Consider the following 16,527-nt stretch of genomic DNA (forward strand, 5'->3'; position numbering starts at 1 on the left):
TGCGGCGTTCAATTAAGGCGAAGTGTCCGGGAAAACTGCGACAAGGGGGTGCTCTCGCTTCATAATGACGTAGGTCCACATATCGCAAATTTCGTAACGCAGAAGTTCCTTCAACTCAAGTGGCAAATGCTCGACACCCACATTTAGTCCTGATCTCTTCGCATGCGTTTATCGCGCCTTCGGCACCTTAAAAAGGGCAGTGAAGGATCTATGACTCCTGTCAGATGAGGATGTGGCAGGCAGTTATGGACTGCTACACGCAGCAGGACACATGGCTTACCAAACAGGTACCTTCAACCTGGTGCATCAGTGGGTTGATTACCTCAATGCTCACCGCCGTTTTGCCTGTTCGGAATGCCGATTCTGGCCTGCAGCTTCGCCGTTGTACGTTTACGTCGCATACACTGCACACAATCAGCTCCTCCTGCTCTCTGTGTTCTGTTTGCCCCTCTCTCTGCTCAGATGTGCCTCTCCGTTCGCATGTCGCCTGGAACGCAATACGAAGCTACTGACACGACACGCGGCTCCTTCACGACAGCCGAGATGCCAGGCGCTACCGATCTTTTCCATTCCTACCCCCGGACCCAACTGAACAGATAGAGAAGATATCAAGTTAATATTGCATTCTTATACAGTTCTGAGGTATGTTTAAAGTTTAAAGTTATTGGAAAGTTAGTTTAAAATCAACTGTACAATTTGTACCAAAAAGCAACCTATTAAAAACAGTTTTTGATTTTGCTGAGCAACAGTCATATAACATTTTTGAAAGGAGCAACCGCCATTTGACTATTCTATTGTTTATTTGAGTACAGCCCAGGTTTCCACTTCTTATGCCATTTTAAAGTATTTGATTATATGTCTTTAAAATGTATATTGCAGGATACTTCACTTGTTGTCAAGCTTAATTTATGGCCAACTTTGAGGCTGACTTAAAAATAGCATAAAAGGCCAAAACCTGGATAGTACTTAAATAAACAATAAAACAGTCAAATGGCGGTTGTTCTTTTAAACACTAATAAAAACTGGTTAAAACAGACTAATTTTTTTGCCTGTCAGTCGCTGTTTATTTCAAAACGACCGGTTTTGGGCGACATTGCTCATTTTCACATCATATGTCGCATATACGAAGGGCGTTTGAAGTCTGTGCAAAAATAAAAACTACTTACGTGTTTGGGGTAAACTTTACTTATTTTTCGACATAGTCTACTTTTAGACTTATACACTTCGTCGAACGCTGTTCTAATTTGTTGATCCCTTTCCAATAATAGGTATTGTCCAAGTCTGCAAAATAGCTATTAGTTGCTGAAATCACCTCCTTGTATTAATAAAATCTTTGTCCTGCCAAACATTTCTTCAAATTGGGTAACAAATAATAGTCCGAGGGAGATAAGACTGGAGAATAGGGGGGGGGGGGGGATGTGAAACGAGTTGGAATCTTATTTCCATTAATTTTACAACCACAACTGCTGAGGTGTGTGCTGGTGCATTGTCATGATGGAAAATGACTTTTTTTGTAGTCCAATCGCCGGCGTTTTTCTTGCAACTCGGTTTTCAAACAGTACAATAACGAGGAATTATATGCACCTGTAATAGTTTTCCATTTGCAAGATAGTAGATGAGGATTATCCCTTGCGAATTCCGGCCGAAGGAATGGTCTTCGCCTTTTTTGGTGCAGATTCTCCCTTGGTAAACCATTGTTTAGATTGTTGTTTGGTCTCAGGAGTATAGTAATGTATCCATGTTTCATCCACAGTGACAAAACGACGCTAAAAGTCCAGCGGATTCTTCCTGAACAACTGCAAACCAACCTTGCAACAGCCGGCCAGAGTGGCCGAGCGGTTCTAGGCGCTTCAGTCTGTCTCGGGCATGGATGTGTGTGATGTCCTTAGGTTAGTTAGGTTTAAGTAGTTCTAAGTTCTAGGGGACTGATGACCTCAGGTGTTAAGTTCCATAGTGCTCACAGCCATTTGAACCAACCTTGAAACACTTCACATGATTCCGTTTTTGGTCAAGCGTGAGCAAACGCGGAACGCATCTTGCGGATAGCTTTCCCATGTCCAAATGTTTATGCAAAATATTATGTACCTGTCCAATCGAGATGCCCACAGCACTAGCAATCTCGCGCACCTTAACTCTTCTGTCATCCGTCACCATATCATGGATTTCATCAATTATTTCTGGAATCGTAACCTCCACAGGGCATCCAGAACGTTCAGCATCACTTGTGCCCATATGGCCACTCTGAAAATTTTGAAACCACTTATAAACTGTTCTAATCGAAGGAGCAGAGTCACCGTAATGTTTATCAAGCTTCTCTTTAGTCTCCTGAGGCGTTTTGCCTTTCATAAGGTAATGTTTATTCACTGCACGAAATTCTTTTTCGTCCATTTTTAGACAATCACTCGACTTCCTTGATTCACACGAATGCCAAACACAAAGAAATAGACCAATGTGGCTGAAACTTGGTGTGAGTTCTTTCTAAAGATGCCACTAAGTAAACATGACCTCGATACGCGCCGGTGGTGCCATCTCTCGGACTTAGCACGGACTTTTCAAATGCCCCTCGTAGAGTAATCTGTCTTAATGGAACTATCAGTTCAATATATGACAGTGAACTCTTAGTTCCATTTGGAAAGATTACTCCACAATTGCGACATGTGATCTGAAAATGATGAACAATACCGGAGATCGATCATTTTGAAAGAAATAGCGATCGCTGTGCACCAGATCTATGATGGAAATTATTTGCCTCCTTTCATTTTTTTTAGTCATAATCTTCTTTCATGAACAGATTATTACAAATCTGTCACAGTTCCAGTGCATTTATTTTTGGCTACTAAAAGCCAGTTAATAATACGATAAACTTTACCAAATTCAAAACGCAACCGGCAATTTAAGTCACAGTTGCAGTTCGTAATACACAATAGACATCACGAATGCATCGAATGCCTCCCGGGAGTCAAGGAACATGGTAGCACGTTAGTGCCAATGTCTTCTGTACATCAGTTCATTGGATCAAATAACTTTTCTAAGGAACTGTATGTTGGTGACAAGTTTCCATTTACTGCTCCATTGCACTGACGTTAGTGTCTGTACTGCAGTGTTCTGTAAAACCGACAATGGCTGTAGAAGATGTACGAGCCCTGGGCGGGGCAGTGAGGGAATGGAGGAGCAGCCGGGTCTAGCCTGTGGGGGCAGTCCCTCACTCTGCCCCCCCCCCCCCCTCACACACACACACACACACACACACACACACACACACACACACACACACACACACACACACGCGCGCGCGCGCGCGCGCGCGCGCACACACACACACACACACATACGAGTTTACACTGGGCGCTGAAATACTTCAGCAGCGCTGCGGGCTCGATCGCGCCTGCCGTTTACGGCGCTCGCCGTGATGGATGCTTATTGAAAAATTGGGAAAGAAACAAAAATGGCTCGCGGAAACGTCTGACAACGGCAGTATATATCTCGTGCGCCGGCCATGAATCACGGCTCAGCGCTGCGCGGTCCGCACCGAACACGTGCTTTACGCAGGAATTTCCGGCGCGCACACAGTGGACGGCTGCTGCTGGGGTGGCAGGGGTAGGAGGAGACGGAGGGGGGGGGGGGGAATGGAGAAGGCGGCCACCATAAAACACGACACGACACACGGGACCGGGGACCGACAAAAGGAGCCGCCACTTGTCGCCGACCGGCGCCTGGCCACCATACGTCGTCTACACGGCATCTGCACCTGCAATGCGCGGCCTCCGTATGGTAAGCTGGCTACTCCAATATCTAATCAAAAGCATCCGGACACGCCTATGTAATGCGGATTTCACTACATGTCACGAGGCGGACCCACAAGTGGAAATGGAGACTGGGAGTGTCGTGTCGTTAGTAGAGGAGCAGTAACAGGTGAGAGCGTCGACCCCCGTGGAGTTCAGTGACTTCGAACGTGGGTGTCACCTGAGCAACACGAATGCCAGACATTTGCCACGCCGAACATTTGCCACACTTGCCCCTTCGCCAGGTAGCGATCCCTCAGGTAAGGGACGCCCTTCCTCGTACTACTACTGTCCGCTTTCAAACTGCCGTCTCCACATCTTACTCGATACAACCATTACGTAAGGGACCTTCTTCTTCGACATCTTGGCCAAATGCAGAGCTCTTTTTCCGAAATCGAAATATTTATAACTTTTGGGAAACGAAAGGAATACCAACGATTATGTCAGTATGTAATTAGTTCTGCCAAGCATAAACATAGATTCCTCTGTCTGTACTGTAGCTTCCTTTCACGCTTACCTATTGCGGCAGAAACAGTCCATCGCCATGGGAGCAACAAGAAAGGAACGATGTAAACAGAATGCGAATGTACGCTAATCATTTCTTTTTGATCACTGCATTTGTGCTTACTTTAATTACACAAACTGCATGCCCAAAAGACAACAAGGAAAGAAGAAATGGGTATGTGAATGTTTGAAAAGAAGAACGACATACTCCATGTTAATTTACTCTCTAAAATGCGATATCTCTTGCGGCGAAACATTAGTCAATAAAGTGTAGCTGGAAATTTTCAAACATGACTGAAAATACGTTCACTAAATAGAGATAAGAACATCTATGATTGATATGACACCTAAAGTCGACGTACAGTTTTACAGTGTTAGAAATAAGGAAATGAAGTAATGCAGAATGCTATGCTAGTAACGTACGTTGTTGTTGTTCTACAGTTGTTTAGCTCTGGTATTTACAGGGTCACAGAGAAAAAATCCTAGGTTTTGGAGGGAAAAGCCGTAATTGTAATGATCTGCACTACAACAGAAACAAGAAGCACAACTTACGGAAAAATAATGTAATGTGTGTTCCAGCTCACAAGCGACACTGAAGCAGATAGTTGCTGTGACTTAGTATGGGCAGAGGTTATATTCGACAACCGGAATAAATTAATAACTGGATCCTTTTACCGACCCCTGGTCTCAGATGAAACAGTTCCTGAACAGTTCAAAGAAAACTTGAGTGTCATCACAAATACGTACCCCACTCATACAATTATAGTTGGCAGTGACTTCACCCTACCTTCCGCATGTTGACAGAAATACATTTTCAGACCCTATTGTAGATAGAAAACAACTTCCCACACACCCGCCAGGACCAATTCAGCTCTTCTAAGACTGCCCAAGTCTACTGTCGGTGACGTGGATAAGCGAAGGAACGATCACAGGTAAACAAAGACCACGTAAACCTCATGTACGGACAGCAATACGCAGGGTGTTTCTAAAAAATCTTACGAAATCAGCGGAAGGGGCCACTCTTAAGCTCCAAAGTGACACCAACAGCGCAGCTAGCGCAACGGCTGTATGTACAGAGTTAAGGGGCTCCGGAAAGGCTCAAAATCATGAAAAGTTCAATTTTTACTTTTTTGCGTTTTCTGAATCTGCAGATATATAATTTATTCAATTCCGAAGACTACAACTATTTTTAAATTTTTTTTGAAATGTGTTCTACATGGGCCCACTGTGGCGCTGTTAAACTGCTGTCAAATGGTGTTATTATTAACGTCCGTGTTCATCAGGTACATTTTAGTGATGTGAGATAAAGTATGTGTTGTGGCTAACCTGTGATGGTTCAATATATATCGCTGGTGTGATTGTCGATTGTTTCATGTTTATTTACTCTGTCGTTATCTCGAAAATATTCGTAATTAATTCTGTTTCTTGAGTCTCTGTTTTGTTGAAGTATAATAATGAGTAAAAGTAAAGTTATTAGAAATCCTCTGAAGGCTTTTAAGAAAAGGAGAAATGTTGGAAAGCCAAAGGTATGTGTTATTACTGTAAACAATAAAGACGATAACCAAGTGAGTGAACCTAACCTCTCAAGTACACCTGCCCATAGCAGTCAAAGTGGGAAAGAAAATACTTCACAGAAGAAGCTTTGTTCAATGAGTGAGGCCGGCCGCGGTGGTCTAGCGGTTCTAGGCGCTCAGTCGGGAACCGCGCGACTGCTACGGTCGCAGGTTCGAATCCTGCCTCGGGCATGGATGTGTGTGATGTCCTTAGGTTAGTTAGGTTTAAGTTCTAGGGGACTGATGACCACAGATGTTAAGTCCCATAGTGCTCAGAGCCATTTGAACCATTTTTTTTCAATGAGTGAAAACTATGAATGTTTTATGGGCGAATCGGATGTGAATGAAATATTTGATATGTCGGTTCTCAAAGGAATTTTTTCAAACTGTGTAAGATGTATTCATTGTAGTGAAGTTGGTCTGGAACTCTCCATAATAAAGCACGTAGGACTTGCTAGTGAAATACAACTGAAATGTGATAAGTGTTCATACATGACCACCTTTTGGAACAGTGTTGCAGTAACTGCAACTGAAGAAAATGGTAGCAAAATCTACGAACACAACAACGAGCGATGGTTGCTTTAGACAAGGAACGCCTTCAGGCTGCAGACATGGCTGTAAAGAGTCTAGAAATACAAGCAAGAGTAAACAGGAGGAGGAACAAGAGGAAGCTGGAGGAGGAGTTTGCAGAGGATGAAGATAATCCATCCTATGGACCTGGAATGCACTAAAAAGTTAATCCAATCTTTGTCGCTCGATTCCCAAAACTTTTATTTTCTCATACTAATTACATGTTTTCTAAGGATCTTCCAAACATATTTGTTTCAAACTTTCAGTAAATGTTACACAGTACCTTCTGCATAATTTAACACAGCCTTTTTCCAAAAAACTATATTTTTGAATATATAAATAAAAAATTGCAAAAAAATGTTGTGAATTTTCATTACAATTGAAAAAAAATCATCTTTAATAACCGAACTAAAATTTTGTAAAATCCCTGTGTTAAGTTGTAGCCCATATTCCAATAAATAATCTGTAATAAGTTCAACTTCCTACCTCAAATACTTTGTGAGGAAAGATGTAATTTATAAGCGTTATTTTAACATTGCAAGTATAGGGCGTTCCGGAGCCCCTTGAGAAGAATAGGGTACAACGATCGAGCAGCTGCTTACAAGCCACACATCTATAAAGTCGCTGCTAAGTGGCGCTTGAGGTGGTCTAAACCAGGAGAGCATGGGCGATCGCGATCGCGGTAAGAAGAGGTGGTCTGAAATCATTACTTAGAGCACGAGAAGTGCAAACTGTAGGCTGTCTTCCGAAGAATGATCATGAGTAAGGTTCCCCGTAGCATTACACACAAGCATAAGAAGGCTCTTCTAAAAGTAAGGTGACTTTTCAAATTGCGGGGCCAACGTACATTGGATTATCGATCTTTTCTTTCTGTTATGTTGGTACACATGTCCCGAACGTGTGTCCACAGTCTCAAGTGTACAGCATACTGCGTTTGTTTTTGACAGATAGAAAGGTTAGATGTGTTTTAGTGTGCTCGTCGATTTTCGATTATTATAAAACATGAAGCAAAGAATTGGCATCAAATTTTGTGTGAAAAATTGAATCAAGTGCTCTAAAACACTTGAAATGTTGACAGTGGTTTACGGTGATTCTGTTCTGCGTAAAAAAAATGGTTTCCAAGTGGTACAAGCTCTTCCAAGATGGCCGGGAACATGCCAATGACGAACCTCGCTCTGGACGCCCCAGCACACCAACAATGATAACGTCGAAGCTGTGAAGAAAATTGTTTTGGAAAATCGTCGAATTACCGTAAGAGAAGTTGCTGAGGATGTTGGCATATTGGCCGGCCGGTGTGGCCAAGCGGTTCAACGCGCTTGAGTCTGGAACCGCGCGACCGCTACGGTCGCAGGTTCAAATCCTGCCTCGGGCATGGATGTGTGTGCTGTCCTTAGGTTAGTTAGGTTTAAGTAGTTGTAAGTTCTAGGGGACTGATGACCTCGGATGTTAAGTCCCATAGTGCTCAGAGCCATTTGAACCATTTTGTTGGCATATTAATCGGCTCGTGTCATGCAATTTTTTCGGATGTTTTGGGCACGAGACGTGTCAGCGAAGTTTGTTTCAAAACTTCTCAATTTTGATCAGAAGAACCGTCACATGAGCATCGCTCAGGAGCTCTCGGATGACGTCAATGATGATTCTGATTTGCTCAAAAGAGTCATAACTGGTGACGAAACATGGGTTTACGGTTAAGACGTCGAAAGCAAAACCCAATCGTCCCAATGGAAGCATCCTGGTGAGCCAAGACCGAAAAAAGCACTCCAAGTTCGATCAATTGTCTAAGTTTTGCTCATTTTTTTCAATTACGGTGCCGTAGTGTATCATGAATTTTTGCCTCAAGTTCGTACGGTCAATAAGGAGTACTACCTCGACATTATGCGCCGTTTGCGAGAAGCAATACGCAAAAAACGCCCGAAATTATGGAAAAACAATTCATGGCTTTTGCATCAAGACAATGCACTTACTCATTTATCGTTGCTTGTGAGAGATTTTTTGGGCAAAAACAACACGACAATCACGCCTCAGCCACCATATTGACCGGATTTGGCTCCCTGCGACTTCTTCCTCTTCCCAAAAGTGAAGAGACATATGAAAAAACGAAGATTTTCGATTGACGAAATAAAAACTACATCGCTGGAAGTACTAAAAGCTGTGCCAAAAAGTGCTTATGAGAGGTGCTTCGAGGATTGGAAGAAGCGTTGGCACAAGTTTATTGTATCTGAGGGGCATTACTTTGAAGGGGTCAACATTAATAGTGATGAATATATATATATTTTTGTCATAAAAATATAAAGTCGCCTTACTTTTTGAACCTCGTATATGCTTACGGCGCCATGCTTAAAGTGAAGAGCAACTTCGTTTAAATCTACGAAACTCATTATGATGGCTGTGTAAGGGAATTCAAAACCAAGGACAGACACATCATTTTCTTTCCTTAGTTTGTATTATGGACGGCATTGGAGTACAGTAGTCCACGTTGCTGTGTTACATGTAATGCTGTGGTGGTGTAATAGCTGGCACACCTGCCTTGTTAGCACGCAGACCAAGATTCAAGTCCTGGCCATTGCATAAATTTTAATTAATTTCTTCAGCTTCGATCATTACCGTAAATAAAGATGAGACTCAAATGCTTCAACGAAAATTTGATTGTATCAGATCTATGGAACTTCATCAATAATTTATTATTAAAATTTTCGCCAACAAAGTTCTACTACGTTACGAGATTTCTCTGTGATTGTGTCCGTGTCACTGCAAGTTTGAACGAAGTAGGAAAGGCAGACAATCTGAAAAGGAAATGAAAGGGCTCAATCTATAGTGGGGATCAGTGAAGTGAAATGAGATGAGATGACGACTTCTCGTCAGACGAATATACGGTAATATCAACAGCACAGGTACATGATACAACAGATGTAGCATTGGTTATGAATAAGGGAAGCTAGAAAATCTGAAAAGGGAAGAGAAAAGTGAAATAAATAGGAAGTGGAGGGAAACTACGACGAAATGGCTCCACGAAAAATGTGAAGAAACAGAACGAAATGACTGTCGGAAGGACTGACTCAGCATATAGAAAAGTCAAAACAACCTTCGGTGGCGTAGAAATCAAGGGTGGTAACATTAAGAGTGCAACGGGCATTCCACTGTCAAATGCAGAGGAGTGAGCGGATAGGTGGAAATACTACACTGAAGGCCTCTATGAGGGGGAAGATTTGTCTGATGACGTGATAGAAGAAGAACAGGAGTAGATATAGAAATAAATAGGGGATCCAGTATTAGAATCAGATTTTAAGGAAACTTTGGGGGACTTAAGATCAAATAAGGCAGAAGGGATAGATAAAATGCCATTAGAATTTCTAAAATCTTGGCGGTAAGTGGCAACAAAACGACTATTCACGTTGGTGTGTAGAATGTATGAGTGTGGCGTTATAAATTCTAACGTTCGGAGGAATATTATCCACACAATTCCGAAGACTGCGAGAGCTGACAAGTGCGAGAATTGTCGCACAATCAGCTTAATAACTCATGCATCCAAGTTGCTTACAAGAATAATCTACAGAAGAATCGAAAAGAGAATTGTGGATGAGTTAGAATGACGATCAGTTTGGCTTTAGGAAAGGTAAAGGCAGCAGTGAGGCAATCCTGACATTTCGGTTGATAATGGAAGCAAGACTAAAGAAAAATTAAGACACGTTGATAGGATTTGTCGACCTGTCAGATGGTGCACGATGTTCGAAAGTCTGTGAAAAATAGGGGTAAGCTATAAGAAAGGACGGGTAATAATACAATATGTACAAGAGCCAAGAGGGAATAATAAGAGTGGAAAATCAAGAACGAGGTACCCGGATTAAAAACGGTGTAAGAAGGGATGTAGTCTTTCGCCCCGTACTCTTCTATTTGTACATGGAAGAAGCAATGATGGAAATAAAAGAAAGGTTCAGGAGTGGAATTAAAATTCAAGGTGAAAGGAATCAATGATACGATTCGCTGATAACATTCCTACCCTGAGTGAAAGTGAAGAAGTAGTACATGATCTGCTAAATGGAATGAACAGTCTAATGAGTACAGAATATGGATTGAGAGCAAACCGAAGAAAGACGAAACTATTGACGAGTAACAGAAGTTCAAATGGCTCTGAGCACTATGGGACTTAACATCTGAGGTCATCAGTCCCCTAGAACTTAGAACTACTTAAACCTAACTAACCTAAGGACATCACACACAACCATGCCCGAGGCAGGATTCGAACCTGCGACCGTAGCGGTCACGCGGCTCCAGACTGAAGCGCCTAGAACCGCACGGCCACACCGGCCGGCAGTAACAGAAGTAAGATCAGCGATAAACTTATCAAAATTGGTGGTCACGAAGCAGACGAAATTAAGGAGTGGACAGATCCGAGAATAAAGGAGCAAGGTCCCTGCAGAACCGGCGATAAAACGAACCTATGGAGAGAACACTGCCAGGGAGGGGGGACAGAAGGCTACATCTGTTAAGTCAGGGAGTGACTTCTATGTTGCTAGAGGGAGCTGTAGAGGCTAAAAGTTTTAGGGGAAGACAGCAAACAACTGTGGAGAACGTGTGCAAGTGCTACTCTCAGATTAAGACGTTGACGCAGGAGAGGAATACGCAGAGGGTCGCATCAAACCAGTCACATGGCCGACAACTCTCAATAATAATAATAATAATAATAATAATAATAATAATAATAGTACCACTTCCCCGCCAGTGCAGGATATTTTGTATACTCCTGCTGTTGGAGCAGGGAACTTGCTTTCAGGTGGGCAATAGATTCTATGAACATACTGATGGCGTGGCTATGGGAAACGATTCAGCGCCGTTGTAGTGAATATCCACGTTGAAAATTTTGAAAAAAAAAAAACATCCCTTAAGACGGCCAAGAAGAAATACACTCGTGTCAGCGCCTTGCCCTGTAGTGCATTTATGATACCTGTAACATTCGCAGAATAAAATTATCCACGTTCACTCGCGCAGTGAAAATGTTCCGAGGCACTTACCCGTTCTTGTGTAGCTCTTTCTTGCTGACACAGACAGCGGTGAATGCATCTTCAAGAAGACACAGCTCCTTCTTCTTGCAGTTCAGAGGACGGCACAGGTCACCTGGAACAGGAGGAGAGCAAACAGATTGTTAAAGTGACAGGGTGCCACAGGTGGGAATCATTGTTACAGCAAAAGAGCGATAACAAACAATTATGTCGTGAGAGCTTAATGTAGCTACACAAGATAGGTAATTCTTTTGATAATAACAATGGTCAACAACTAGCTATAGGGCTCGAGAGTTTAGACAGCGCCTGCATCTGCGAGTGGTAAGGTATGAAAGAAATGTCTCAACGGACACGAAGTGTGATAGCTTTTAATAACGCAACCATCATTTGTCGCTTCGCAAATAATACTAAATAGAGCGCAACAAGGGTTGTACATCCCAATTCATACCCACAGTTTCTTTTTAACAAAGTATTCCTGGTCCAAACGTTTATTTTCATTTTTATTTTTGAACTTTGGGCATGATCCACTCAACCAGCCTCCAATATATGCGATGCTACAAATTATAGCAGGTAACGCTTATTTTACTAAACAAAAGATATAGTGTGCCCCCCACCCCACACACACACACACACACATTCGTTGTAAATACTCTCTGTACTCTGTTTGGAAAATGACCGCGAAGTGCTAAGCAGTGTAGTAATTCGGTTGTCGCCTGGTATCGCACTGAGCAGCCGAAAATGATGTTACCGATATCATCCTCCGTCCCACAATCGCAGAGGGATGAGTCGGTCAATTGTTGCCGGTACAGTTGCAGTCGGTACCCACCAAGGAAGTACCACAGTGGCGGAGGGATGCTTCGCGGTACGCGGTATAGTTGCATCACGTCTTCCCCTATGTTTTTTTTTTTTTTTTTTTTTTTTTGGTCATCAGTCTACTGACTGGTTTGATGCGGCCCGCCACGAATTCCTTTCCTGTGCTAACCTCTTCATCTCAGAGTAGCACTTGCAACCTACGTCCTCAATTATTTGCGTGACGTATTACAATCTCTGTCTTCCTCTACAGTTTTTGCCCTCTACAGCTCCCTCTAGTACCATGGGAGTCATTCCCTCATCTCGTAGCAGATGTCCTATCATCCTGTCCCTTCTCCTTATCAGTGTTTTCCACATATTCCTTTCCTCTGCGATTCTGCGTAGAACCTCATTCCTTACCTTATCAGTTCACCTAATTTTCAACATTCGTCTATAGCACCACATCTCAAATGCTTCGATTCTCTTCTGTTCCGGTTTTCCCACAGTCCATGTTTCACTACCATACAATGCTGTACTCCAGACGTACATCCTCAGAAATTTCTTCCTCAAATTAAGGCCGGTATTTGATATTAGTAGACTCCTCTTGGCCAGAAATGCCTTTTTTGCCATAGCGAGTCTGCTTTTGATGTCCTCCTTGCTCCGTCCGTCATTGGTTATTTTACTGCCTAGGTAGCAGAATTCCTTAACTTCATTGACTTCGTGACCATCAATCCTGATGTTAAGTTTCTCGCTGTTCTCATTTCTACTACTTCTCATTACCTTCGTCTTTCTCCGATTTACTCTCAAACCATACTGCGTACTCATTAGACTGTTCATTCCATTCAGCAGATCATTTAATTCTTCTTCACTTTCACTCAGGATAGCAATGTCATCAGCGAATCGTGTCACTGATATCCTTTCACCTTGTATTTTAATTCCACTCCTGAATCTTTCTTTTATTTCCGTCATTGCTTTCTCGATGTACGGATTGAAGAGTAGGGGCGAAAGGCTACAGCCTTGTCTTACACCCTTCTTAATACGAGCACTTCGTTCTTGATCGTCCACTCTTATTATTACCTCTTGGTTGTTGTACATATTGTATATGACCCGTCTCTCCCTGTAGCTTACCCATACTTTTTTCAGAATCTCGAACAGCTTGCACCATTTTATATTGTCGAACGCTTTTTCCAGGTCGACAAATCCTATGAACGTATCTTGATTTTTCTTTAGCCTTGCTTCCATTATTAGCCGTTACGTCAGAATTGCCTCTCTCATCCCTTTACTTTTCCTAAAGCCAAACTGATCGTCACCTAGCGCATTCTCAATTTTCTTTTCCATTCTTCTGTATATTACACAGCTCTACAAAATAATTTTTTTTTTTCGTTGCCAGGGAAGTTTGAACGAAAATGGGATATTATTATGATACTCATTCCGAGTATATTTGTACTTTCTCCAAATTGGCTCTGGTTTTTGAGATATAGGTTATTTGTGGAAATGAGAGTTTCATGTGGATAAAATCGACTGCAGGGACAAAACGAAAAAGGAAAAGCTTAAACTTCGGAGTGCCTATGGTATGGCGAGAGCAGAAGAACCATACAGATGATTGCTATTTTTGCATTGTTAATGTGAAAGGTTTTAATAGGTTCAAAAAACGAAAGTGGGAATATCCCGATTTGGAGTCAGCAAGAAGACCGGTGGTGCACAGCAACGATGTTCCTGTACCAACCTTCACAACATTACCCACGCTAACATCATCAGATGACGATGTGCACGGCGAGGAATGTACAAGTAGTGGTTCGGAATACGAAGGACGTGAGACACAACCCCAGCAGTTCGACCAGAAGGAGCTCAGTGACTTGATACGAGAACTCAATCTTTCAAAGCAAGCATCAGAACTCTTAGCATCCAGGCTTAAGGAAAAGAACTGTCTTCATCCAAGTGTTAAAATAACAGCTTACCGGACGAGAGAAGAAAAACTTCTTCCATACTTCAACCAAGAAGAGGTTATAGTGTATTGCAGCAATATACCTGGACTTTTACTTGAATTGGGGCTGCCGGAATATAGACCAGAGGACTGGCGTCTCTTCATAGACAGTTCCACTAGAAGTTTAAAATGTGTTCTCCTACACAATGGCAATCGTTACGCATCTATTCCAATTGCCCACTCAACAAAACTTTGTGAAGCATATGCTAACATCAAGATGGTTCTGCAGAAAATTCAGTACATGCAGCACCAGTGGTTGATTTGTGTTGATTTGAAAATGGCGAACTTCTTGCTTGGACAACAAAGTGGATACACAAAGCACCCATGTTTTATCTGCATGTGGGATAGTAGGGCAAAGCACGAACATTGGAAGCAGAAAACATGGCCTCGAAGGGAACATATGGCTGTTGGTGAAGCAAACATCATTAATGAACCTCTGGTTAGTAGGGACAAGATTGTTCTTCCACCATTACATACTAAGTTAGGACTAATGAAGCAATTCACCAAAGCTTTAGACAGAAATGGTAATTGCTTCACATACATCTGCAATACGTTCCCTGGACTCAGTAGTGAAAAACTTAAGGCAGGAATATTTGATGGTCCTCAAATTCGCAGGCTCATCAACGATACCAATTTTACAAGTGTCATGACTGTCACTGAAGCATCGGCCTGGAACAGTTTTGTCGCTGTTGTAAAATGCTTTTTGGGCAATCATAAAGCTCCCAATTACGAGGAACTGGTCAAAAACATGCTCACTAACTTTCAAAACTTAGGAGCTAACATGAGCATAAAATTGCACTTCCTTCACAGCCACTTGGATCGATTTCCTCGTAATCTAGGTGATTTCGGTGAGGAACAAGGAGAGCGGTTCCATCAAGATATGAAAGGAATAGAGGAAAGATATAAAGGAAGATGGGACAGGCATATGATGGCAGATTATTGCTGGAATCTGCAACGTGACTGTTCTGAAGAGACCTATAAAAGGAAAGCGTGCAGGAAGCGGTTCGTCATGGACGGAAAATGATATACTTATAGAGAAACTTTTCAATTATGTTTTATACGTGGACAAATGCCTATCAGGTTTTCATAGAAGCTATTTATAAAGATTATTTTCTTTTTTCATTGTAGTTTGTAGCGCTCGAGTTCAGTATTAGCAATTTGTTCTAATTTTTTGAATAAATCATGCATTATCTCAAAAACTAGAGCCAAACTGCATAAATGGTTGCTATATTCGTCCTCAGCACCACTAACCCATCCTAAAGCCACTCAAATATCCTTGGCAAGAAAATGAGTGTTGACCAGTGTTATTCTTGTAAGCAGCTTCGATGCATGAGCTGTTAAGCTGATTGTGCGATAATTCTCGCACTTGTCAGCTCTTGCCGTCTTCGGAATTGTGTGGATGATGCTTTTCCGAAAGTCAGATGGTATATCGCCAGACTCATATATTCTACACACCAACGTGAATAGTCGTTTTGTTGCCACTTCCCCCAATAATTTTAGAAATTCTGATGGAATGTTATCTATCCCTTCTGTCTTATTGGACCGTAAGTCCTCCAAAGCTCTTTTAAATTCCGATTCTAATACTGGATCCCCCATCTCTTCTAAATCGACTCCTGTTTCTTCTTCTATCACATCAGACAAATCTTCACCCTCATAGAGGCTTTCAATGTATTCTTTCCACCTATCTGCTGTCTCCTCTGCATTTAACAGTGGAATTCCCGTTGCACTCTTAATGTTACCACCGTTGCTGTTAATGTCACCAAAGGTTGTTTTGACTTTCCTGTATGCTGAGTCTGTCCTTCCGACAATCATATCCTTTTCGATGTCTTCCCATTTTTCCTGCAGCCATTTCGTCTTAGCTTCCCTGCACTTCCTATTTATTTCATTCCTCAGCGACTTGTATTTTTGTATTCCTGATTTTCCCGGAACATGTTTGTACTTCCTCCTTTCATCAATCAACTGAAGTATTTCTTCTGTTACCCATGGTTTCTTCGCAGCTACCTTCTTTGTACCTATGTTTTTCTTCCCAACTTCTGTGATGGCCCTTTTTAGAGATGTCCATTCCTCTTCAACTGTACTGCCTACTGCGCTATTCCTTATTGCTGTATCTATAGCGTTAGAGAACTTCAAACGTATCTCGTCATTCCTTAGTACTTCCATATCCCACTTCTTTGCGTATTGATTCTTCCTGACTAATGTCTTGAACTTCAGCCTACTCTTCATCACTACTATATTGTGATCTGAGTCTATATCTGCTCCTGGGTACGCCTTACAATCCAGTATCTGATTTCGGAATCTCTGTCTGACCATGATGTAATCTAATTGAAATCTTCCCGTATCTCCCGGCC

At 42.1% G+C, this 16,527-nt stretch overlaps 1 protein-coding gene across 1 annotated transcript in view; it reads right to left on the reverse strand.

Annotated features, from left to right (window-relative positions):
* LOC124778185 (proteoglycan Cow) overlaps positions 1-16,527 on the reverse strand; it is a gene marked incomplete at its 5' end in the record, with an annotated part of 288,452 nt that overhangs the window by 156,600 nt on the left and 115,325 nt on the right. The window contains one exon of the mRNA XM_047253627.1: positions 11,419-11,521. Coding sequence (XP_047109583.1) covers positions 11,419-11,521 — 103 coding nt within the window. The remainder of the gene's footprint in view (positions 1-11,418; positions 11,522-16,527) is intronic.

The sequence above is a fragment of the Schistocerca piceifrons genome, chromosome 1 (genome assembly GCF_021461385.2).
Source record: "Schistocerca piceifrons isolate TAMUIC-IGC-003096 chromosome 1, iqSchPice1.1, whole genome shotgun sequence".
Lineage (NCBI taxonomy): Eukaryota > Metazoa > Arthropoda > Insecta > Orthoptera > Acrididae > Schistocerca > Schistocerca piceifrons.